We start from the raw sequence: 24672 nt of genomic DNA, 5'->3' as shown, positions 1-24672 counted from the left end.
TTAATGTACAATTGAGTAAACTATATTATATTGGCAGAAAGAAAATATTATTTTAAAAAGTTATCTCTTGATTTGATGCGAAAATAATGCAAACCAAGATAAGAAAAAATCGATAATGAATGCGGTTCAGAATAGGCAAAACAAAGAAAAATAATTTCTCTAATTTTAAATTTTACGAAAATATAGCTGTCCACAAATGTATTCTAAGCATTCTTTAGCTAATAAAATAATCAACTTTTAGAATAAAAATGAAAAATATACAGCAAAAGGACATGTATTTCAAGACTGCATTTCACAAAAGTGAGACTGCGAAAGCAGCGGCTGAATACGCGATAACTTGAACGCCGCGAGCAACTTGAATGCCTGCGCGTGAGTAAAAAAAATTGACAAATAAAAAAAACTTTTTTTTTTTTTTTAAAAAAAACATCATTTTCTAGTCAGGAATGTTTCCGCCAGATAGTGTTGAAATTTTACGTGCGTGTCCAGTCGTCGATGTGGATTTACACCTACTATACCCAAACGTTACACATTTACATTTGAAGGTAAGTTTCTAATTTTTTCTTGAATTTTTTTCTAGCCGCATCTCATTATCAATAGTTCATTTCTGAGTAGGAAAAATCCTAGCTCTTCTCAATTGTTATCACTGCTGCTTCACTATTTATAATAGCGTCATTTGTATTGGTTTCTCTTTCTCTTTAATTGAACTGCAATAACATTTATAGTTAAGGGACACGCTTCGCCTTCTTTTCGTAATCCTGATCACCCTCGCCGCATGCCCTTTCGCACAGATGCGTTTCTGACACATGCAAAACTGCTAAACACCACTGCCTGTGACTATAAAGCATTTCATCAACACGTTGTGAGCAATCGGAAACCCTTAATTATATAAACTGAGAGCGTGTATAGAGGCTAAAAATATATTTATATAAAAAGTGGCGTAACACGTTTAGTTGCGCAATAATGCTCTCTGTGAGCTGTCGACATTCGTGACCAAATATCAAAGACGATTTTTCCTCTACTTAACCTAGTTTGTTTTATTTTTTCTTCTCATAACGTCATTTCCGTCATTTTATTGGCCAACTTACAAATAACTAAAATTTAATGTGGATTAATACTGGGACAACAATTGAAAATTATTAAATTTAAAATTGTTGAGAATAAGCAGTATTATGTAGTTATGTGGTGCAATAATTCAAGAAGAGGACCTATTACACAATTAAAATTTATTTCACTATTTCATATCCAACGGTGTTTTCTATATACTTTTTGGGGGAAATCTTTGTCCGGAAATAAGAAATAAAGTAAGATTTCAAGTCCTGCTCTCACAGTGGAGTAAAATCCACGACGAAAATGAGTCTATATTTGAGATTGCCGAAACAAAAAATATTTAAAATGTCACCGTGAACCCTCTGATATGACCAAGGTTAATTTAACTAAAATATTTCACCCCCGGGAGTAGGGGGTGGGTTCCAACCCTCGGACACGAACTCTAAAAATCATAAAAAATTATTATGTGAGTCAAAATCTCGCTCGAAATCTGCACGAAAATAACAATACTCCGAAGAAGTCGATTTTCAGGGTGAAAAACACGTTTTTTTTCAACTTTGACCTTGAATTATTCATAAAAAAGACGAAAAACACTAAAATGATGTTACAACGCGCATGTTGCGTTTAGCGCCACCGGGCAGGAAACGAAAACAAACGCGCAGCGGGTTGCGGCGTTTTGACCGTGGACTGGCGGAGCAGCAAAAGCAAATAATTCGAGTAGGGGAATAATATTAATTCGAAATTGATGCTTTTGCACCGAAGGAAGGCGCAATTCGATAGAGAAATTATTAATATTGGCCAGATCTGCTGAATGGACGTCGGCGTCAATGCTTGGTAGGTGTTGCCTTGCGAACCCAATTCGTGCCGTCGCGTTTTTCTTCTCTTTAATCGGCTAATTAAAAAATTAATCTGCGCAGAATGGCTGACGACAATTGTGAGTTGTGACTGTTGTCTGTTGTATGTAGATCGAGGATGTCCCGGCTTCTGCAGGACGAGGTGTGCCTCAGGGTGCAGGTCTAGTGCGGGCAGCATTCGCAGACTCGGCCTTGGATTTATTTAAATTTCGCAACACATCGGACCATTCGGTGTATGTACCTCAGCAATCTCGCCCAGCCAGTTTTCTTCAAGTGACAATAATGAACTTCCTTGAACGCAATTATTATTTTTCAAGGGACGTCCTTGCTACACACAAGGTGCGTTCTCGGCCAAAAATATTGCAAATTTCGCAGCTCAGGCTCATTTGACATGTTGAACTTACAGTGTGCCTTTTCCGCGAAGCAGTGAATGATGAGAACTGGCCGTCATCTGCAATCAGCAGGTACAAAACAAATCGAATTACACGGATATATGTATGTATGTGCTGCGGAAAGCCTCGCAAGTGCCAATGACACTGTGCTCGCGGCATGTATTTGTGTGTCAGTCTGGTAGTAATTCGTTTGTGCGCGCAGGCAGCGGTGAATGGAATAGAGGCAGAACATTGACAAGGAGCCACCGACCCCATTCAAGCTGGAGCAGTTGACACAGAGGGGTCGCAGCATGATCGAGAACATCTCGAGGAGGGCCTTCGGTGGCTCCAGTGGCACCTACCATGTACGGGCCTCGGAGCGCGAGAGGGACAGAAACCTCAAGTTCCTCACCGCCAAGGTTACTTTCTTGGACGACACGTTGGAATCCTTCCAGCTTGATGTGCGTTGTTTTGCAAATTAATTAGAAGGAATTAATGACGTAATTAATATTTTTGCAGAAAAAAGCGAAGGGGCAGGAGTTGCTGGACAAAGTTTTTCAGCATTTGGAGCTCGTGGAGAAAGACTATTTTGGTTTGCAGTTTTCAGACAATGGCAACCCTCCTTCGTCTTCCAATGGGGACTCCATGGTGAGATTTCAAGCAAAGATTTAATTACTTTGTACTCTCTGTTTCATATTTATAATTTTTGTTCAGAATATCTGAAATAGTGTGTCATTTTTGTTATTTAAAGAGCACATTTGGTTGCGTAAATAATATTTTGGTGATTTACTAAAGATTAAAACAAATAATTTATTCTCGCCTCTATGGCCAAATTTAAACAGCAAAAATAAAATAAATATTTGTTTATAGGTTTCTAGGTTCTGAAGAACTCTTTATTTTATGAGCGTAATTTATTTGATTCCTACCACTTGCACCTACTTTACATTCATCGATTTAACATTAAAATTCATGATTTAGTCTGGTGTCTGGTTTGTGATGCTGTCGTTTTTATTTAGTTTCAAAAGGATATATATTTATATTTACCAGACCCTATTCTGTATTTTTCATGGCTGAATTGTATCATTGTTTTTCAACTTCCGCAGAGATGGCTCGATCCAATAAAACCAGTGAAAAAGCAGCTGAGACGTAAGTCGGCAGTCTTAAGTTAAATGAGCAGTGTTAGCAGCTTTTCCCTTTCAGACAATCACCTCTACTTTCGAGTAAAGTTCTATGTGACTGACCCTAGCAAGTTGCACGAGGAGTACACCAGGTACCACTTCTTCATGCAGCTGCGCAGGGACATTCTGGACGCAAAACTGGTCGTTCCTGCCAGCATCGCGTGTCTTCTGGCCAGCTACATCGCTCAATGTGAGTCTTCTGGGGAATTTTGACGTTAGCTAACCGTTTCCGTCTTTAGCCGAGATAGGAGATTACAACTCAACCGACCACTTGCCCGGGTATCTCAGCCCGCTGTCATTGATTCCAGGCCAGAACGAAGAAATGGAGAAGAAAATCGCTGAATTGCACAAACTGCACACGTAAAGAGGAGAAGATTTATTAATAGACTGTTCTAACATTTTGGAAATTTCAGGGGTCAAACACCGGCAGATGCGGAATTTAATTTTTTGGATCAGGTTAAGAGACTGGATATGTATGGAGTTGATCTTCACAAAGCAATGGTGACTAATCTTTCTTAATTTTCTTCCTTTTGATGACAACTCCTCCCACAGGATGACGCTGGAAAGGAAATTCAGCTGGGAGTCACATCTCTGGGGTTGGTTGTTTTCCACAATGGCATTAGGATAAATCTGTTCTCGTGGTCCAAAATAATCAAGATCTCCTTCAAGCGCAAGCAGTTCTTCATCAGTCTTCGTCGAGAGCCAGTAATTTAGACTAGGCTGAGAAATTGGATCAAAAATTAACAATTTGTCTCCCTAGTGTGAGGAATACGACACAATCCTAGGTTTCAACATGCTGAGCTACAGGTCTTCCAAGAACCTTTGGAAGTCTTGTGTGGAGCACCACACCTTCTTCCGCCTCCACACACCTAGGGCCAGGACCAGACGATTTGTCTTCACTTTGGGATCCAAATTCCGATATTCTGGTAGAACTGAATACCAGACGGTGGAGGAGTGCAAGAGACGTGCTAGATTGGAGCGAACATTTATACGGTACAATGCTAAAATAACATTTAAAAAATTGAAGTAAGATTAAAATAAACACTCAGGTAATTTTATGAAATTCAAATAGTAAAATTTCATGCAAAGCTAAATATCTAGAGAAAATCCGCATAGAGCTGATCCATTGGTCAACTTAAATTTCACGTTTTAAATATTATTTATAAATTATTTCATTCAATCTTGGATCCAATTGTTACTTGTCTTGCTCTTTTCTGCAATTAATTTTATTATGCTAGTGTGTGGATTAGAACACTCATTACTAAAACATCATTATTTTGTGAAGTGTTTCTCTTAGGTATTAGATTTTTAATTTAATTCAGTAGACGTTATATTAAATAATCTTACTATCGCCAGGTCTCCAAGCAAGAAAATGGCTCGCCACACTGTTCCTATTTGTGAGGAGAAACAGAAATCGGTGCTGTCCTCCGCACGAACTCCTCGCGTTTACGATAATAAAGTGCAGTCCCTCGGGCGAGAACCCAAGAAGGCGTGGGAGGACACCGCTCAGTCAGACGAGTAAGTTGGCAGCCTCTCTTCTTTTTCGCTTAATGAGGCTAATTTGTTTCTAGCGAGGGAGGATTTCTGGAGACGCTGAAGCTGCCCCGCACGATCGACTATATCGACGTTCCAGATTCGGAACGACCGGCTTTTGATATTCCTCCATATATTGAAGCCCACGAGGACTCGCTTGTGAAAATCCGCATCAGCCCCGACACCGATGGCAGATTTGGATTCAACGTCAAGGGTGGCTCTGACCTGGGCTTGCCCATTTTGGTGTCGAGAGTGGCACCAAACACGCCGGCAGACCGATGCTATCCAAGGCTGAATGAAGGAGATCAGGTTTGTAACCAGTTTCAAGTGGGAACACTTTTAACTATTTCATTTTCCCCAGCTTAACCATTGGTAAAGTAATTTATTTTCATTTCAAGATAAATATTTTACTGTGTCACCAAAAATTATATTTTTTCCATTTAAATAAATCCTGCTGAAAATTTCAAAATAATTCTAACATTCTGTTTTTATTAAATTTAACTAAGAGATGTGTTTTTGGAAGTGCTTTATTATTAAGAGTGATTAGTGACTTGGCCACCATATGTTTAAGAATGAATCACGCTTCATATCAGTGGAAGAAACCACTTTTAGTTTACACATGATACTACCAACACACCACGTAATAATTTATCTCATTTCTCGCCAGGTTTTGCTGATTAATGGAAGGGAGACGACTGGTCTGACTCATGACCAAGTTGTGAATCTGATACGAACATCAGGCGACTCTCAGAGTTGCGAACTAGTCCTCACAGTGCGGCCTAATGGTATAACTCTAGTCTGGGATGAATCATTGTACTAATAAACGTTGCGTTACAGTTTATGAAACAAGAGATGCAGAGGAGCCTGCATTCCAGTATGTCCCCGACGTTCCACACGTTCCTTCAGCAGTTCCCAATGCAGACGCCCTTGCCGAATCTATTCTGCTGCTGGCTGAAACGCTTGAGAGTGGATCGGCCATGCAGCAATTTGAGCAGCTTTATAGAAAGAAGCCTGGACTTGAGGCAGAAGAGTCAAAAAAGGCGGATAATGTTAACAAGAACCGATACAGGGATATATCTCCATGTACGTCCCATTGATTTTTTAGTTCAAGGATTGGAAAATGACATGCACTCTTTAAAATATTCTAAAATTTTGTGATATCGCCTGCAAAGGTTTTAATTTAAGTTTGGAATTCAAGTGAAATTATTACTGATCTTAAATAATTTGTATTTAAAATTGAAGAAAGCTCCACACGTTCACACAATTTCCTGTCCTGATATTTTCCATTTTTTCAGTTCAGTATTGTGATCCATTTAATACTTGGGAGTCCTACAACATAAACGCTTCTCATTTGTTAAGTTCCTACATGTTTGAAATGATGCTATTATTACATGGGTTCAACGCATATTCCAGTTAAAATGTTTATGAACCTTATTTTAAATTCCATCAAGTTCCTTTTATTTCAAGGAATCGATTGTGAATTCTCACTTGGATCACTCTGTTTTCAGATGACGCTACACGTGTGATTCTCACTGACTGCGAAAGCGGCGACTACATCAACGCAAACGTCGTCAACATGGAGATTCCAGGCTCGTGCATAATAAATCGTTACATAGCGACACAGGGTCCCTTGCCGACCACTGTTGGTGATTTCTGGCATATGGTGTTTGAATCTCAATGCACGCTGGTGGTAATGCTGACCACCGTGGTGGAGCGCGGCAGGGTCAAGTGCCACAAGTACTGGCCTTCGTCTGGAGAGGCGCCGCTTGAACTTAATTCGCTGCAGGTCACGTGCATTCAGGAGAATGAAGACGAAAGCTTTGCTTTCAGAGAGTTCACTCTTAAAAATTCTAAGGTATGTAATTTTTTTTTAGTTTTAGCCGCAATATAACTTCTTTAGTTTAAATGGCATCATTACATAAACTATTTAAGAACATTATTTTGTGCGTTCACGAGATTCATGCTGGGCCCACACATTTATTTTCAGACTGGAGAGGAGAGACAGATTTCTCACATGCAGTACCTTGCCTGGCCTGATCATGGTGTGCCGGACGATTGCACCGAGTTCATCAACTTCTGTAAAAAAGTGAGGCAAGCTCGCGTGGGCTCGTCTGAACCAGTTGTGGTGCACTGCTCTGCTGGCATCGGACGAACAGGCGTGCTTGTACTTATGGAGACGGCCATGTGTCTCATCGAAGCCAACGAGCCTGTGTACCCGCTCGATATCGTCCGCACGATGAGAGACCAGCGCGCCATGATGATCCAGACACCTGTGAGTTCCTCTTTTTCCTGTAACTGTATGCTCCGCTGCTAGTTTAGTCAGGTTTTTAACCCAATGACTTTGAACAAAGAGTTTATTTTTTATTCAGATACATATTATATTGGGGATAAAGGTTTATTACAATTTTTAGTCTTTTAAATATTAATCAAAGTTAAAATAGATTTTTTTGTGAAGTATTGGTATAATTTCTAGGTTCTCTTACATGTGCAATATCCGGCTAATTAAATTTTCAAGTTTATCTCCTAATATTCTGCTTCATTGCTATTACTTTTCCTTTTCATTTATGTAGTAATGAGATCCCGGTTGTAATAGGATTATTTTTTTCAGGGTCAATATCGATTTGTCTGCGAAAGTGTGCACCGAGCATACCAAGAAGAAACAGTGAAACCGTTGCCCGAATACAAGAGGTAATAATGTTGCTTGTCCGTCGTTCAAAATTTTTGAGGCCTTATTTTCACTACGCCAACCAAAAGAGGCATCTAAAAACAGTCGAAAATAACAATTAATATGTTTAGACACAAGGAAAAACAATGAATGGAGGACAACTATTTTGTTCTAAGCATTTTTTACACCGTTAGTATCCTACTGTAGATATGTGTGTGCCTCTATTTTGAACCTAAGGAGTCAAATATAACACATCAAAATAGATGAGTGATAATAACAATCACACTGAATAATTATCTCAAAACCGGAATGTTGGTTGGTACGTTATTAATAATCATACGGATGCTCGCTTCGTAATAATTTTGCATTAAGCCGATCGAGGCCATTTCCAAGTAGTATCCATTCAATCCGACTCACAAATTTCTCTTGCTTATCGTAGGAGAATGTTTTTGTGGACTGCAGGTTGCTTCCTTATAAATAATATGAGAGAATGCAGTGTAAATTGACTATAGTTTGTAACAACTAATGTATTTATTCGTGAATCAATGTTTGTTGATTATCAGTAGCAACTCGTGAAATAATTTTTAAGGCAGCTGCTTTTCTTCAGTTTTTATCGTATCAAACAAGTACAAAAACTTGCCTTTTTGGATGGATAAACCAAAAGGAATCATTTTGAATTCTGGGCCCTCACTCAACAACGATGCATATCACCATGACCCTGTTTGGAGATAGACCTTCCAAATGATTCGAGATCTCGTCATATAAAAACACTTGTATCCGAAACTCCCATTGAAATGTGTTCTTCGCCCAGCAATGAGAAATGACCCAGCAACCGATTTAGGTGTCGTCTAAAAAATCTCTTGTACAACGTTTAACCCCTTTGCGTCCTGGTAGCTTGTGATTGGCGCAGCAACCAATTGAAATTCGTCCCTGAACAAAACCGTCTTGAAACATGTAAGTTTAGACTTGAGCCAACGTCGACCGTCCTCGAACATTGACAACTTGTAAATTAAAAACCAAGCGCATTTGCATTTCCCCCCGTTTTCCTATTAATTTAAAATCAATATATTGCTCCCTGTACCTGCTACTCATTTTTATCCTAGTGGTGTAAAAATAAATTATTTCTTAAATCCGTCTCTCTTTTCCGACATGAAAAATGTGGACTGTAAATCGGAACAAACTGTCGCAGCTATTGTAATATTTGTAGTTTTCTAAATCCATTAGTCCTCATTGTATATTGGTAACGATAAACTTCATTCGCAACATTTTATCAGTTGATGAGTTAAGATTATTGTAATTTAAACCTTTCGAGTCAAAAGAAGAAATGAACTGTGACCGTCAATGGCAGTATTTCAGTTTCTCATCTTTGTGGAGTTTAAACAAAACAGTCAAAACGAAGTTAACTTTTAATTGTAATTTGTAATACTTTTTGCAGCCCACGGCTCGCTTATTTTATTCGTTTGTACTACTAACCATGATAGTTGTTGCTATGGTTTTAATGATAACTATACACAAAATACTATTATGTTTATATTGAGCTGTGAGTACCATCTTATTGATACTGTGTATTTTGCTCTTGGTTTCTATTCATTTCTCCGCAAATGTGAGCACATGCCTGACAAAAAAGCAAAAACATGCGAAATCCATTATTTCACATCGTGCATGTACGTAATGCTATATTCTCTTCTGTACATTGGTAATTATTCTAAGGGTAATACTTCCAATAAACGGATCCAAACACAACCATGGAATTTTGGATTTTATTCCGCCTTATCACCCCTGTAATTCTAACATAAAGGGTTATATCGAACATTAATGAAAATCTAGTTCATGGTACAGGTTTTATACGTCACTTCCTGAAACATTATTTTTTTTAGACTTGGCATTTTTTAATCCTCTATAGTTAACCAATCTGAAAGCAAAATAGACCGACCGTGATCCTGCCTGCAGCGAATTTAATAACGCACCGCTCTGCACAAACACACGCGCGCGCGCTGCCTTAATCCACAGACCGATTTCCGGGCGAAAATTTAATAACATAGACACGCGAAAGGATCGGAAGGAAGAGTCGTGTGAGAAAATAAATAATGCACTTGCACGGGACAAACAATGCTGGCGGCCGGCCACGCAATGCGCTCGTTGTGGCGCTCAACGCGTGTGCCCCGTGTGGGCCGCGGGGTGGCACGTGGCCCGGCTCGAGCCACCCTCTTTGCATTCGCCGCTCAAGTGGACATCGCCAGCTCTTTTTCATTTCCTCCCACTGCTGGATAATAGAGTTCTCCTCTTTTTTCAAACGCGCAGTCCATTAAAATTGTCTCGTTCAACCCTGTCGCTCGAGTGCGTTTAATTCAATCCGAATGAGATGTTTGCAAACACACATTTTCCCACCGATTGTGTGTGTATATTTGCTCATTGTAATTATCCATCGTGAGTTGCGCGTACTCAAAACTCAAAACCGTCACGCTGAGAAAAGTTGGAGGTAGTGCTTTCATTTTGAAAGAAGGAATGAATGAAATTGTCGATGATGCGTTATTTCAATTTTTGGTGCAACATCATTTGCTTCCATTCTATGAAGATTTTCAGTTGGGAAAAACGCATTAGATGAGGAATTAAATATATTACAACAAAAACTAAACAAATCCAAAAAGGCTTTTTTCTAGGGTTTTTTCATCCTAAGGTTTTTTTAAAGTGTTCATTCAAACAGTTTACCAGTACAAGGAAAACAAAAATGTCTTAGGTCAATATTTTAAAGTTTATGTTAAATCACTAAACTTTAAAATGTAATTAATCATGAATTACCCCTTCACACACAAATAATTAACCGGAGCATTTAAATAAAAGACGTTAAGATTTAAGGTAGCTATAATTTACATTGGATTGCGTAGTTTTAAAAATTAACAAAAGCACATGAAATCCGAGACCCTTTGCTGGATCACCCAAGAATAAATAAGAGCTAGAACAATTATTTCGACATTTATTTATTTTTTTTTTTGCTTTATTGTTTGTATGCTCTAGAAATGCGAGCAACAATTCAAAGTAATTCTTAAAGCGGTCCGACTTTATTTCAATGCAAATGTTTGGGGAATTTGATAAGCGGGCGGCGCGGGTAATTTCTGAGAGAGTTTTGATCACGTGCAGTTCTCAGAGCTGAAAGTCGCGACAATCGAGTTAATGAGGCTCTAATTACGCAAGTTCGGGCAAATATTTGTCGCTTGAATGCGCACATCTCGTCGTCGTTCGCCTGCTAGCTCGCTCGTCGGGAAGGAAAACGCCTGCTTTTATTTTATTTGCATGCACTTTACTCAAATACAACACGCGCACGCATCTTTGGTGCTGTTTCTTTTTCGTTTGCTGAATTATTTGCTTTATCTCTCTCCGTCGCCGCTCCGCGCTCATCTGCTCTTTCTTAATCTCTGCTTTGTTGTTTAAGCAGCTCTCTCTCTCTCTCTCTCTCTCTCTCTTAATACAAGAGCACACACACACACACACCACCTCCGAGCATTGCGGTTTGCGCCAAGATGGTTTGCTCAGCGATGATATTGCAAATACACCTGCTCTTCTGTGAAATATTTATTAGAATAGCGGCCACATCCATGCGCTCTCTCGCCTAGCCCAAGGAAAGGGGTGCAGAATGTGCTGTTTGCAGTGAGATAAGGAGCGGATCGCCTTTGCTTTTTGTTTGCCCAAGCCAACGTAGTTTAGCATTCAAAATGACTTGGCTCAACAAACTTAGCCGCCGCCGCCGCCGAGCACCGACGTCGTGATGACCGAGGGGGAGAAAGTTTATGCTCTAATTGTCCTTCTAAGATGGCCATTAATTATTTCGGGCTCCTTTAGCCGCGCAAAACCGAACCTCATTGCAAGTAAGCCTAAATCGCTGGATGATTTACACTGTTATGACTAGCAGAGCTATTTTTGCTGTTTTATTGTTTTGTTTTTATTATAAAAAATAAAAATCATTTAATCCTTTCATCTCTTTTCAAAATTAAAATCTTTTATCCTCATTACTAAAGCTGCTCTCCTTCGAATTTTTCTCGCACACAGGAATTGGCTGTTTTACTTTTAAGATTTATTAGAGCATTTAATTTTGAAATATTCCGTGGAAAGAAATTTTTATTTTAATATAATATACTGCATGTTGAGCTCCATTCAGGCGTAGAGGGGAACAATGAGTCACAGGTTCGATGTAATTTTACCCGTTTTGTGAAATAGTAAATGATAAGCAATAATATTCATGAGCTTATCTTTCGCCGGAGAGAAAGATTTCAACGATTATGTTTTATAATATTTATCTCGACAAAACCATTAACCCTCACACTTACAAAAGAGTTACTTTATTCATATAATCTGATACAATCTCAGTGCGTAATGTTGATTTGTATGCTTTGTTCCCTAATTTGAAAGGACGCTAATGCATCTTTGCTACTTTCCACTCTTTGAGTCGCCAACTAAACTGAGTAAAGACGCTGTGAATTGTGTATAATGTCTCCTTTAAACAAACCAAAACCATCAATTTTGTTCACTTTTTTTCATAGCAACAGATTTTAATTACTCAGGCGCAATTTAGTGAATAAAAAACATTATTTTGCCATAAAATATAAATGTTTATTTAATGTTGGAATTCCAGTCTCTTAGGAAAAGATATTGATATAGGAATTGCCGTGTTATTAAATAATTGCTTTTCAGCTAAACAACACCAGGTTTTAAATCAAGTAAATTAATAACATTATAGAGACATGACATAGTTAAACAATACTTTTTGTTGACTATTTTCCTCCGTGATGAGAGATGATCATTTGATTGCACATTTAATACAGATTAATGAGATCGCGTTACCAAAAGAGATCACAAAATATTTATGTTTGAATTTTAAATGAGGATTATCAATAAACTTATCATTAATGAATTGAAAATGTTAAAAATGGAGATAATTAAGGAAAAATGCGTTTGAAACTATTTTGGATCTAAAAAGTATGAATGAGGTTGTGATTTTCATTACATCAAAGAGTTTTTAATTCCTAATGACGTATGCGAATCACTTGAGTTGTGCTAACGACGACGGAACATTCTGGTCTTGCTCTACTTCTTCTTGGACACGAACTGCAGCGTTATTTCCACTGCACGCAGGTAACTCCAGGGTGAATTCTGCCAACGGCTGGACCATGCTCGGCAGTGATGAGTAGTCAGGGTAGTACGACTGAGGGTGATGTTGCATTTGCATCATCTGGGCCGGATTGATGGTGAATTGCTGGTTCATCGCGGCTGCCAACGTGTCGGTTTCGCCGTTGAAGTAGTATGGCTCTCGGTTTTGCAGAAAGTTGCTCTGCAGGGGCGGCGGCAGCAGGCTCTGGGCTGGAGGCTGCGACTGACTCGTCAGCACGCTCGTCAGGGGCTGCGTGTGCGCGCCGACGACCTGCGAGTGGCACTGTTGATCGAGGGCCGACCCTGGCTTCGCGTCTTTCTTTTCATCCCTGAACCTGCTGTGACGACGCAGGAAGCACCCATTTAAGAACATGTCGCCGGATTTAGGGTGCATCGCCCAGTATGAACCTTTGCCAGGGTTGTCGGGCGTGCGTGGCACCTTAATGAAACAGTCGTTGAAACTGAGCGAGTGCCGGACAGAATTCTGCCAGCGCTTGGCGTTCGTCCGGTAGTAAGGGTACTTGGTCTCGATGTAGTTGTAGATCTGACTCAGCGTCAGCTTCCGGTTGGGTGATTCCATGATGGCAATGGTGATCAGCGAGATGAACGAGTACGGCGGCCGCTCGTAAGGGTTGCAGCGTGCGTCCATGCTGACGTTTGAGCAGGTTTTCATCTTGGTCGGGGTGTTCGGGGAGCTGCAGCAGTAGTTGTTACCAACAGGCAGGTCGCCGTCGAGGCTCCCGACGGATGAAGCGTTTTCCGCGCCAACAGGAGCGTAGGTCGGCTGCTGCTGATGCTGCTGCGGGTAAGGCGCGTACATCGAGGGGGTGCTGCTGCTGTAATAGCCCGAGGGCAAAGGGTTGAACACCATGTTTGCAGGACAATTTTCGTCAGTGAACATCGGCTGCTGCTGGTGCTGCTGGTGCGATGGATTCGAGTTGTTTTCCATTCTGCTACCAGCAAGGCAATGACTATTCAAACAAATCCCGAATAGGCACCAAAACGATATACTTTGGACTCTCCCCACCCCACTCATCGGATGTTATATTTAATTCATATCTTCCTCTTCCTTTCAAAATTGTTGAACCTTGTGAGTCCTCTATTAATAACATGTTTCAACACGAAATAACATGTAAATAAGGCAGTGACAAACGTAAAAATATTCAACAAATAATTTTACTTATGATTTTTTTTTTACCTCTCAAAAACATCCAATAAACTGACCATAATAAGTTCTCATTCGTTTTCGAAATTGAGTTTGACCTATAGCTGTTGTCCTCACTAATATTTGAACTTTGAAATCAAACAAAATGGTATAGGTTCACCTAGCTTAGTTACATATAAATAAATAATTATAATTTAAAGACAGGCATCTATATTATCATGGAACTCATTTGAAAATCCACCATCGTGGAAGTAACTCATTTTATCTTGAATGAAATCCATGCTTATTGATGCCATACATTTGAATCAATTATGAGGCTTACACAACTTCTCTTAAGTGCTTCAATGAGAAAATTTCATAAACAAATCTTGATACCATTGAAGATGACGACACCAAAAATTAATTTCATCCTTCGAGCTATTAATTAGCATTAGAAACACCCGCTCGACTGATTTGCAACGCGAAACGCCAAAATTAGAATTCCTTTGTGCGTTCAAAGTGGCCGCGTTTTGTTCTTTTAACATACGATTGTGTCTCGTCATCGCTTTATGATAGTAATCGTCGGCCGCGTCATTCCCGTGTTGCAGGTAGGTTCAGAGTTCGGCTCTCCATTATAATAAAAAATATTTAAGGAATAAGACATCACGGGACACGCTGCGGGATGAATAGCGTTATTATTTATTTCGATGGGACAGCAACACGGGCCCGTCGCTCTGTAGGAAAAAAACCAACACTTTCCTTCGTTTTGAGCAGCGAAGGAAAAAAAAGATGCATTCAACAGCTGTGGAGGACCAAATTGGCTGTCGTTTATTTTATCGTGAGCTGTTCAAGTGTCTTTTTGTTTCTTTATCGTGTGGTAGTGCTTCACTCTGGTTTCTGTGGGTGTGTTGCGCTAAAGAGGGGAAATTTTAATGAATGAAAACTCACATAAAATTCTATCAATGTCGCAGTTTGCAGCAGCTATTATTTAAAACAATTACGTTGGGATATAAATAAACTACAAAAGGTGTTAAATAAAGCTTAAATATATTAACAAAGAACACTAAAAACCAAACAAATGTTAAAATAAAAGGGTTTGGGTCATAACCTTATATTTATTTACAATTAATAAAAATCAATTGACATGTGTTTGTTTGGAATTCAATGAGTTGGTATAAATGGTTGTATCAGGTCTAAAATGTCAGTAAATCTGCCGCCAATCGGTGGAACCGTTTTTTCACTCATTGGAGTGTGAAAGCGCAGCGGATCGGATCGACTTGATTAAAAACTAATTATGCAGCGCGCGCGCGTCGGCAACGAAAAGTGAGAACTGTGGGGTGACGATACAATTGTGTTATTGTTGCCGCTCGGGGGGTGGTGCGGGTGGCTCGTTTGCTGATTGTTATTCCCACATAGATCCCCTCATTACAGCCGGGCTTATCTGCTAACCGCGCGCGCGGCCCCATGAATTCGTTTCGCCCCTGTCAGCGCTGCAGAGCGAGTTTTCGCCGAGGGGTCCAGATACTGCGCTGATGGCTTGGGGGTGGGAATCAGCACAAGCTCGTGGATTATTCTGCTGCCGCCGGCACTAGGAATCTGTTTTGGTTTGTTATGACAAATTGAGCACGCTCGTTTGCCTGCGATGAAAGGAAGCAGAGATGGATTGTTGCAGCATGCTGCGAAGTGCATGCAAAAGATCTTTATTAAATTGATTGACACACATTTTATGGACCAATAAATGCTCAAGAGAAAATATTGAACATTAGAAAATTCATTGCAACCGAATGTCATGACAAATAAATGGACAAGAATCTTGAAATTTTCATCTTTGGAATTCATAATATGACAAAATAAAGTAGGACGACTTGATTAGGGAATTTTGATTTCATTATTGCTTTATAGATGAAGCCCACGTTTAAAGAGAGTTAGAAATCTTGCGTTAGAAATTTTGGAGTTTATATATATCTTGAGAGATTTTATTTGAAAAATTACCCTTCTCGCTAATAAAAGCAATACGCAATAACTCTGCAAAACATTTAATGATATTCCAATCAGGCGTTATAGAACAATGAGGAATTTCCCCATGATTTCGAGTAACTATGTGAACTTCTTTCAAACTTAACCACTAACGGTACTTTAGTTATCATACAAGCGTCATTCCATTATATAGAAAAATAATATTTCATCTTGGGACAGAAGGTCTTAAGACATATTTCATTTTTCATTTTAACTGTGTTCCAATTTACAGAACAGAATTTATGTCATATTTATGTACCTCGACAAATTTAACATCAAATCAAACAGAGTTTTAATATTGTGTCCGCTCCAATTTGGATAACAGAAAATTAATCAGTTGATTAACTTTTCCACTCTTTATGCGTGGAAGGATGATACTTTATAGGTGTTGCAGTGATCAACGGCAAATAATGAGATGCTTATTCAGCTTTCACAATTTTATTCCTATATTCCTTCAAGAGTATATAATTTTTGTAACAAATGACGTCAAGAGCTTAAATCAGTTACACCATGCAGCCAGTTGTCTGCGTCGATTCCTAGATGTGTTAATTGGTCTGCCGAGTACAGTAATTAGCACCGCAGATTATGTAAATTTCATCTTGAGGTGCGAATGAGAAGATGTGCGTTGAACTTAATGTGGCTCTGCGCCTTATGGGGACATGCAAGAAAAGAAGAGAGAGACCTCTTTATTAAATATGGAAACATTAACGCGCATTAAGTATACAAGAAGACACTGCTCAAAAGTGAAATCTCTATATACTGCGCATCGCTTAATTCATCAATGAGTTGAGCTTTTGATAATTTGTCCTTTCAAAATCCCGCTGCAGGAGCGCAATAACACTTGTGTTAATCAAACATGTGCCTTAAAAACGTCTGCAGCTTTATGCCTAAATTAATGTGAGGCTCTAATTTGCTCATTTTATTTTTTAATTTATCTTGACCCTGGAAGTTAAAATACCGTTTAATTTATAGCAATCTCCAAATATTTATGGTGGAAGATTTACAAAAAAACTAAACAAGATAACTAAACATTTTCGTTTTGAAAGATAAGGTTGATTGAGAGTTGACAGGTGAATACCCAAAACATCGCATACTGACCGCTGGGACGCTTGGCCTGGTTATTTGAATGGTTTTTGGGACAATACGGAGCTATTCACGCTTTCTGAAAACAGAAGAAAGAAGTCAAACATAAATTTATAATTTGTGGTGGCTCAAAAAGCAGCTTTTTAAACAATCTCACTCGGCTGACTTTGAGAACTGCGAAATAGTATAAAATTTTGGTCCTAATTGAAAAGAATCAAACGTGAAAAATATTTTGTCGGTTATCAAACACAGATTTTTACTTATAGTGTTGCTTTTGCTGTGATAAGCGGATAACAAGTTTGGAGCTTATTAAAGAGTATCAGTGTTTCAATAAACGTACATTTTCGTTTACAAACCTTTTCTCGGTGGTGTCCACCTCCTGCGTCTGACATGATTTTGCCATTTTTATTAGGTGACGTTATTAAAAATAAATAGAAGACAGAGCAGTTGTTAACCAAACGTTGTTATAAACTTGAAAATAAATAAAACATTAATTTAGACCCCAGCGCGATGAAAGAGGGGCACAGCTAATATACTATAATACTTGGCACACATCATCTAGAAAACTTTATTAAATTAATTTGTTGATATATAGGAAAATGAATAACAAGACTTTCATATCCTCGTTGATTTAAGTTTTTTTTAAATCTAACTTCGATCAGTCTCGGCGAAACCAGTCCGCCCCCGGACACGGTTCTTGGTAATAATAAATTAATCTCAAGAAGGCAGTCCTCGTTCACGACGAATTATCCTTGATGCGTGTTGTTGCGCAGTTGGTAAAGAGCTCAATACAAATCCAAGGGATCTCCCAGTGTGATTAGCTCGGAAGGCCACATTGGATTTTCTATTGAGACAATCTGTAGGTTTCTTCTTTACCAAGAAACTGTTGAAATAAAAGTAGAAGTCAGCTGCGCGTCAGACCGGTGTTCCATGCGGCACGAGACGTTATTTCCATCGGCTCTCCGAGTGCGTGCTTATCGTGAATAGTGCGAGTGAAACATGCGCCAGAGTGCGGAGGATGAATGAAAACGGCGGACAAAAGGCGCGACTGGCACCCACTGCATGCAGGAATTAAACAAGAGATCGAGCGGAATCATCTCGGGGCGCGCTGGAGCGTCGCTGCTCATCCTTGAGGCCGCGCGCATGCAACTCGCATCAAGGGCTGGATGGAGCCAGTCGAGTGGCATCTCGGCCGGCCGAGAATGTGCAAGTCACGCTTTGATGATGGGCGGATAAACGACTGTTAATAAGGACATTGATTCTCTCGCTCGCCGGGGGTTCCTTAATGACGGCTCTATTCCGCGCGCACAACAGCTCATTTGGCCCACCCAACAACACAGCACAACACCTCCAGACTTTTTGTTGATGTTTCTCTCTCATGGCAGGCTGGATCGCTCGCTCGCTCGCGCCTGCCGCGCGCTATCATCATTGCCACAAATAACACACATTATACACGCGACTGAGTCAATATTGACTCTCAATTAATAAAAAAGATCGCACTATAAATGTTTTCAAGCTTATTAAAGTGAGAGAGACGGGCTGCCGCGTTTGCTTGTACTCACACTGCACGGCAGAAGTGGGTATTAAGACAGCAAAATGCCACTTTAAAGTTTTTTATGTATCGATTTCTGTGAATGGGACACATTATTTGTTACGTTTGAAGAATTTAATTGGATTTTTAACATATGAGAGGAGCACGCAGAGAGATTAAGGTTTAGAATATTTTGAGAAATCTAATTTCTAAAAATAAAACTTGCTTCATCTATACTCTTGAATCATTTCCTTTTACAATCATTTATAATATGCCTTTTGAAGATTTAAAAGAAATTTAATGCAGTATGAGCTTCTAAAATCGCAAAGAAGTAAATCTGAAAATATTTTGCATTCTTCTGGTCATCACTATAAAGCAACAAATAAGTTTTATTTCAATATGTTCAACAATTTGATCAATATACCTGGGCAAACAAGGCCAGACTGATATCAGTTTGGTTTAAAATCCTGCCACACAGAAGCAAAACACGATGAGTCTGAAGATGAAAATTATCGCTCCGTAAGCCTTTTTCAATTACGGTGAAGCAGAAAATAAGAGTGAAACGCACTTTTCCTAATACTAAATATAACCTATTTTTAGATAATTTGAAAATCATGATTCACAAATTTGTATGCAAAAAGAAATTTAATCAAATGGTACGGTCTATCGTGATTAGCTCATTAGACCGCAGGAAATCGGGAAACATTTTGCATTCTTCTGGTCATCATTGTAAAGCAAACAAATAAGTTTTATTTCAATATATTCAACAATTTGATCAATATACCTGTGGGAAAAGATGGAAAAAAACAATTGTGTGTTTATATATAGCATAATTTGCAATTAATTACAAATTGCATTTTGGTTTTTTGATATAATGAAAAAATGTTAGATTTCGTGAAGTTGTTTATTATCTGCTAAGCCAGAAAGAACATTCTTCTTGAATTAATTTGAATTTAGATATATATGCCTAAATGAAATACGTTATCACATTAAGGTGTGGATACTTGATTCTATCTTTTTTTCATGCGGTTTATCTTTTTTTGAGATGGGTTGACGACGGATGTGGCGATAACGAACAACTCTCAAAAACTTTGTGTCCCGCCAATTCCCAATAACATCGCGAACGAATAACGTATATAGGCTTTTTTATTGATTAGGAAAATGCAATTATTCAAAATTCAGCTTTTTTATTCATAAGTTAAGAAGAGAACACCTTTTTTCAGAATATAGCTATGCTAAAATGTTAATAGGCAGATCTGAGTATTGATAATTTAGAAACAAACTTTAGTAAAAGAATAAACATGGGTTTCATCAATCTTAAAATTTTTTAAAACTATTTGCTAGTAATATTTACATGAAATAAAGAGTTAAATTTTTTAATTTGATATAAATTATTATTAAAACAAGTCCTTTTTTATCAAATACACTGTATGAAAAGAAGCATGATGTACGCGGGGGTAAACTGACCTTTCGGCAGGGTGGAAAGTTTACGGTTGGGGGCGCGACGCGGCGCGACGGTAGCGCACACGCTGCACACCGTACATAGCGTGGCAGCAGCTGAGCGTGCGGTCGAGCGGGGCATTCGCTGGCACCGGCAGGGTGAGGGTCCAAAGTCTACTGAAAGGGGTGCAGAGCGCGAGGCTGGCGTGCGCGGTGAGGGAGGCGCCATGCGAGCTGCCGGTCGGAGCCATTGGCGTCGCCATGGCGACGGGGGGCGGGGCCGCGGCGGCGAACGCAGGCGTGCGGCGAGCGGGGTGGGCGCAGCGGCGGCCGCCTCACTCGCACCGCATCATTCGTGCTCATCTTTCGCTTCCGAGAGCCGGGCAGGCAGGCAGCCAGCACCTGAGGCAACCGCGCGACGTGCGCTCCGTCGGCCCCGCCGCGACCCACCGGACACCACTCTCGGATCGCAGTGTGCAGTGTGCAGCGCGACGACCTGTCCACCTGCGTGCCCCACACACGGACGAAAGGACGGACGGACAAACTGAGTGCTCTGAAAAGTGCGTGTGCGCCGTACGTGTCCCTCCGTGCGAACCTGTTGATCTGCAAACGCACGGACACGGAATGAGCTGCTAGCATGCTGTCGTCGCAGAAATTGTACCCTGACTCGAGCGTGGCCTCGAGCATGGCCAACTCGTCGATGACGCCGACGTACAGCTCGATGAACGCGTCGAGCATGCACGGCGTGCCGATGAACGCGGCCGGCGGCGCCGGGGCGATGAACTCGCCGCAGACGGCGTCCGGGGGCTTCGCCCCCGGCATGGGCCTGGCGTCGGCGGCCGCGGCCGCCGGCATGGGCGCCATGGGCATGAACGGCGCGTGCATGACGCCGTCGTCCATGTCGGCGTACAACTCTATGGGCAGCCCGGCGGCGATGAACGGTGCGTGCATGGCCACCATGGGTGGCTACTCGAGCGCGTTGAATTCGGCGTCGGCGTCGATGGCGGCCGACACGGTGCCGCAGGGCGCGACGTCGCCCAACTCGGCGGCGGCGCTGCAGCGGGCGCGCGCCGACAAGACCTACCGGCGCAGCTACACGCACGCCAAGCCGCCCTACTCGTACATCTCGCTGATCACGATGGCCATCCAGAACTCGCCGAGCAAGATGCTGACCCTGAGCGAGATCTACCAGTTCATCATGGACCTGTTCCCGTTTTACCGGCAGAACCAGCAGCGTTGGCAGAACTCGATTCGGCACTCGCTCAGCTTCAACGACTGCTTCGTCAAGGTGCCGCGCACGCCCGACAAGCCGGGCAAGGGCTCCTTCTGGACGCTGCACCCTGACTCGGGCAACATGTTCGAGAACGGCTGCTACCTGCGGCGGCAGAAGCGTTTCAAGGACGAGAAGAAGGAGCAGATGCGGCAGGTGAGCAAGACACCCGGCTCGGCGTCGTCGTCCGACTCGGGCAAGAAAACGCCGTCGCACCACCACCACGCCGACGAGCTGAAGGCTTTGGAGAAAGAGCACCAGCACCACCACCTGATGAGCTTGCACCAGCCCAAGCTGGAGGCCGGCGACCCGATGGCCGGCCTGCTGCAGCAGGACATGGGCAACTGCCTGCAGAGCCCGGCGGTGGGCGTCGGCGGGCACCACCACGGCGGACACGAGTCGGCCGAGCTGGTGGCCATGGTGAACCGGTGCCACCCGCACCTGGCCGCCGAGCACCACCACATGCTGCAGGCGGCCGCGGCCGCCGCGCACCTCAAGCAGGAGACGTCGCCGTACGCGGTCGCCACGCACCCCTTCTCCATCACGCGGCTGCTGCCCGCCGAGAGCAAGGCCGAGAAGATGTACGACATGGCGGCGCAGTACGCGGCCGCCACCGGCTACAACACGCTCAGCCCCATCCCCAACGCGCAGGAGACCAGCAGCTACTACCAGAGCTCGCTGTACCACCCGCCAGCCAGCACCACCACCTTGTGACAGTACCCCCTAGCCTAGGAGCAGCTCGACCCCGCAAGGCATCAGCAGCCCCCAGGCTACACGGCCGCCTGCAAGTACCGCGGCCTTCCCACCAGCAGATCAGTGAACAGACACGCGTTCCAGTGACTGCAAAATTGTAAAATCTCCGACCCCCCAGTGCGAGCCGGACAATCGTGTAAAAGCGTAGGCTCCCATCCTCTTTTTCTCCGTGTAAATCTCATTTCAGTGTGCGCACCGCGTGCGAAATCAATCAAGACTCGATGATCGTGTGTGTCGTCTCTTCGTCCTATAATATCATTTCACGTGCCGCATACACACAAACTTACACACTGCTGCAGAGAGTATTTTAGTGAGACAGCTCGCGGACTGCATTTCGTGAATGGTGATGATTAATTTTTCGATTAGATAATCGGGAGCGCGCGCGTTGTCTTGTTTTAATGGGTGAGTCACGCACACACACACAAACACGAAACAATGCGTACTTTCTTTCTTTTGGCGCCAAGTGAACGCGTAATAAATAATCTCTCCATTCATATATTATTTAAACCCCTTTATTTTGTATTCCGCCGCCGTCAGGATATGTAAAATGTAAAATGTGTTCATTTCGAAATAGGAAAATCTGTGACACTTTATGAAAATGCGGAATGAAACTAGTCCATTTATAGCAATAGCAAAAGGGTTTGCACTTTGTTTTCGCTCTGTAAATCATGTTATATTTTTTCTTAAGTCCTCTGTGCATATACTGTACACGAATTTTCCGAAAGACGAAAGCTATTTCACCGCGAAATCTCATTTGTTTAATAATTCCTCTCGTGTCCGCATGTTGGTTAAGGTGGGTCGTGTGAAGAATTTTTTTAAGGCCTGTACAAAATTTTGATACCGAAATATTTTTGTTGCCGTAATTGCGTTTAACAGCATACTCAAAAATTATACAATCACTGTGAGAAATGATTAACATATATAAAGGAGAGAGCTCATTTTTAGCAGCAGTTCGGCGCAGGCGAAAACTCTACATAAATCTGATGTTTTTTAATGATCCGCAAAAGCTATATATTTGTTGTAATTTTGAAAAACGCAATCCTCACCAAAAAGATCTTAACTGTGCTCCAATTTTTTGGTGTTTTCTAAATGCTGTTTCTCCGCACGCGTTAGTCCGACGCAACTTAATTAAAAAGAATGTATGGAATTAATACACACACACACACACAACATGAAACGCAACTGAACGTTTATCTTTGCAATTTTTAAATTCCACACTTTTATTATTGTTATTGATTTACAACAAATGTGAATTAATTGGTATATAAAATCTGTTTCAAATTTAATACCACGAAAATTTGTACTCTGCGTACGATATAAGGAGGGAAAATATGATTCTCTATTATTGTCCTTGTCTCTGAAATGACGCGACGAATTTCTTTATCGCCAGAAAATGAGAAATAAAAGTATATGTTTGAAACGGATAATCTGTTGCTTTCATTCAACGACGCTGACAATCCTTTAGCGAATTAAATTTTTTTAATAGATAATGAAGTGTGCAATAAATAACTCGTTCATCTGAAAGGTACATTTACCATTAATATTAAAGAGTTAAAAATTAATAAGTTCTCATGAAAGAAGAATAAAGTTGCAATGAATGAACCCATTATAGTTTATTTTTTACAACGAATTATTTCTAACTCAAATACACAATGGCTGCCCGCGGGCAAAGCTTTTCCTCGTTGGTGAATGAGAAATGGTGCAGCGCCATAAATTTCAGTCCGTTATCATGAAGAGAGAAGCGCGAGGGCCGCCGTATATATGGTTCTGAGCGTTGGTGACGCGTCTACGTGATAATTGCCATGGAAACGGGCGGCTAGTATTCTTGGAAGCACGCATGGAGACACCTCTAAAAATCCGCTGGGAGAGAAATATACTGCGCGTTTTGTAACCGACATTGCCCCTGTTTCTGGATCAAAACAAGCCGTGCAGGAAGACGGAAAACGCTCAGATAACGCGCCAAAAACTTGCTGGGCTTCTGATGCGAAGCCGAGACTCGTTTCTGACACGACGCAATTTGCTTCTGAAATTATTTCGAAATAAAATGCATCTAATAATTAGCTTTTATGTGAAAATCAGACGCATTGGTGATTCTAGAGCGCTCGTGTCGGATTTTGCAACTGGCCTGCTGCCGAGATATTGTGAGCGGCAGCCTCATTTTCTACGCCATTTGTTTTTCTGCAGTGTCCTTGGTGCGCGTGGTATGCTGATGTCACTTTCCAGAGAATATCTTCTCTCTTCTTCTAATAAAATGAGTGTCGTCAACTAGAGGCGCTGTTCCACAAACCGATTGCAATTTTTCTACAAGCAAAAGACTCCATTCTCTACCTGCGATGTCACGTTGAGCAAATAAAATCTCTCGCTTCGAGCAGAGAGACACATTTTCTATAAATTCGCACATGTTAAATTTAAAGCTCGCGCGTGTTTCGCAAATTTCCTCCTCAAATATTTTTTTTTTTGTTAACAAGTATTGAGCCAACTGTGTAAAGACTGAATTTCTTGAGATTTTCTTATTTCAAATTTACTTGGAACTAGCAATTCCTCTGAATAAGTTTCGTGAGTCCTAAAAATAAATATTTTCTATATTAACTATTTTTGCTGATTGAAGAGAACGATGCTTTTGGAAACCTAATGGCTCAAAATAC

General features: G+C 41.2%; 4 protein-coding genes across 4 annotated transcripts in view; 2 read left to right on the top strand and 2 right to left on the bottom strand.

Moving 5' to 3' along the window:
* Window positions 1-5572, bottom strand: part of LOC135940600 (protein MTSS 2-like) — a 256792-nt gene extending 251220 nt beyond the window's left edge. The window contains exon 1 of the mRNA XM_065485569.1: window positions 5568-5572. Within this exon, the coding sequence (XP_065341641.1) occupies window positions 5568-5571 (4 nt within the window). The 5' untranslated portion in view covers window position 5572. The remainder of the gene's footprint in view (window positions 1-5567) is intronic.
* Ptpmeg (protein tyrosine phosphatase Meg) lies at window positions 1721-9399 on the top strand. Its single transcript, XM_065485596.1, has 18 exons — window positions 1721-1881; window positions 2013-2240; window positions 2308-2365; window positions 2496-2733; window positions 2792-2920; window positions 3376-3418; window positions 3473-3640; window positions 3690-3810; window positions 3864-3951; window positions 4003-4155; window positions 4211-4443; window positions 4807-4968; window positions 5022-5292; window positions 5651-5768; window positions 5821-6066; window positions 6492-6838; window positions 6971-7255; window positions 7592-9399. Exons 4-18 carry the CDS (start codon window positions 2584-2586, stop codon window positions 7673-7675), a joined length of 2598 nt encoding a protein of 865 aa, XP_065341668.1. The 5' UTR covers window positions 1721-1881; window positions 2013-2240; window positions 2308-2365; window positions 2496-2583; the 3' UTR covers window positions 7676-9399.
* A 3277-nt stretch (window positions 9400-12676) lies between these two features.
* Window positions 12677-13468, bottom strand: LOC135947886 (hepatocyte nuclear factor 3-gamma-like). Its single transcript, XM_065496863.1, has one exon. It carries the CDS (start codon window positions 13461-13463, stop codon window positions 12684-12686), a length of 780 nt encoding a protein of 259 aa, XP_065352935.1. The 5' UTR covers window positions 13464-13468; the 3' UTR covers window positions 12677-12683.
* A 6860-nt stretch (window positions 13469-20328) lies between these two features.
* LOC135940676 (protein fork head-like) lies at window positions 20329-23454 on the top strand. Its single transcript, XM_065485673.1, has one exon. It carries the CDS (start codon window positions 20642-20644, stop codon window positions 21986-21988), a length of 1347 nt encoding a protein of 448 aa, XP_065341745.1. The 5' UTR covers window positions 20329-20641; the 3' UTR covers window positions 21989-23454.
* The last annotated feature ends 1218 nt before the right edge of the window (window positions 23455-24672 follow it).

This window comes from Cloeon dipterum, chromosome 1 (assembly GCF_949628265.1).
Source record: "Cloeon dipterum chromosome 1, ieCloDipt1.1, whole genome shotgun sequence".
Lineage (NCBI taxonomy): Eukaryota > Metazoa > Arthropoda > Insecta > Ephemeroptera > Baetidae > Cloeon > Cloeon dipterum.
Note: the sequence above shows the minus strand (reverse complement) of the source record. Positions and strands in the feature narration are given on the sequence as shown.

Excerpts from the sequence above, each read along its gene's own strand:
- LOC135947886 (XM_065496863.1), bottom strand. The coding sequence starts at position 13,463 with ATGAAAACCTGCTCAAACGTCAGCATGGACGCACGCTGCAACCCTTAC.
- LOC135940676 (XM_065485673.1), top strand. The coding sequence starts at position 20,642 with ATGCTGTCGTCGCAGAAATTGTACCCTGACTCGAGCGTGGCCTCGAGC.
- Ptpmeg (XM_065485596.1), top strand. The coding sequence starts at position 2,584 with ATGATCGAGAACATCTCGAGGAGGGCCTTCGGTGGCTCCAGTGGCACC. Across the intron at positions 2,921-3,375 it reads CTTCCAATGGGGACTCCATG|AGATGGCTCGATCCAATAAA; the intron begins GTGAGATTTCAA and ends CAACTTCCGCAG. Across the intron at positions 3,641-3,689 it reads GGCCAGCTACATCGCTCAAT|CCGAGATAGGAGATTACAAC; the intron begins GTGAGTCTTCTG and ends TTCCGTCTTTAG.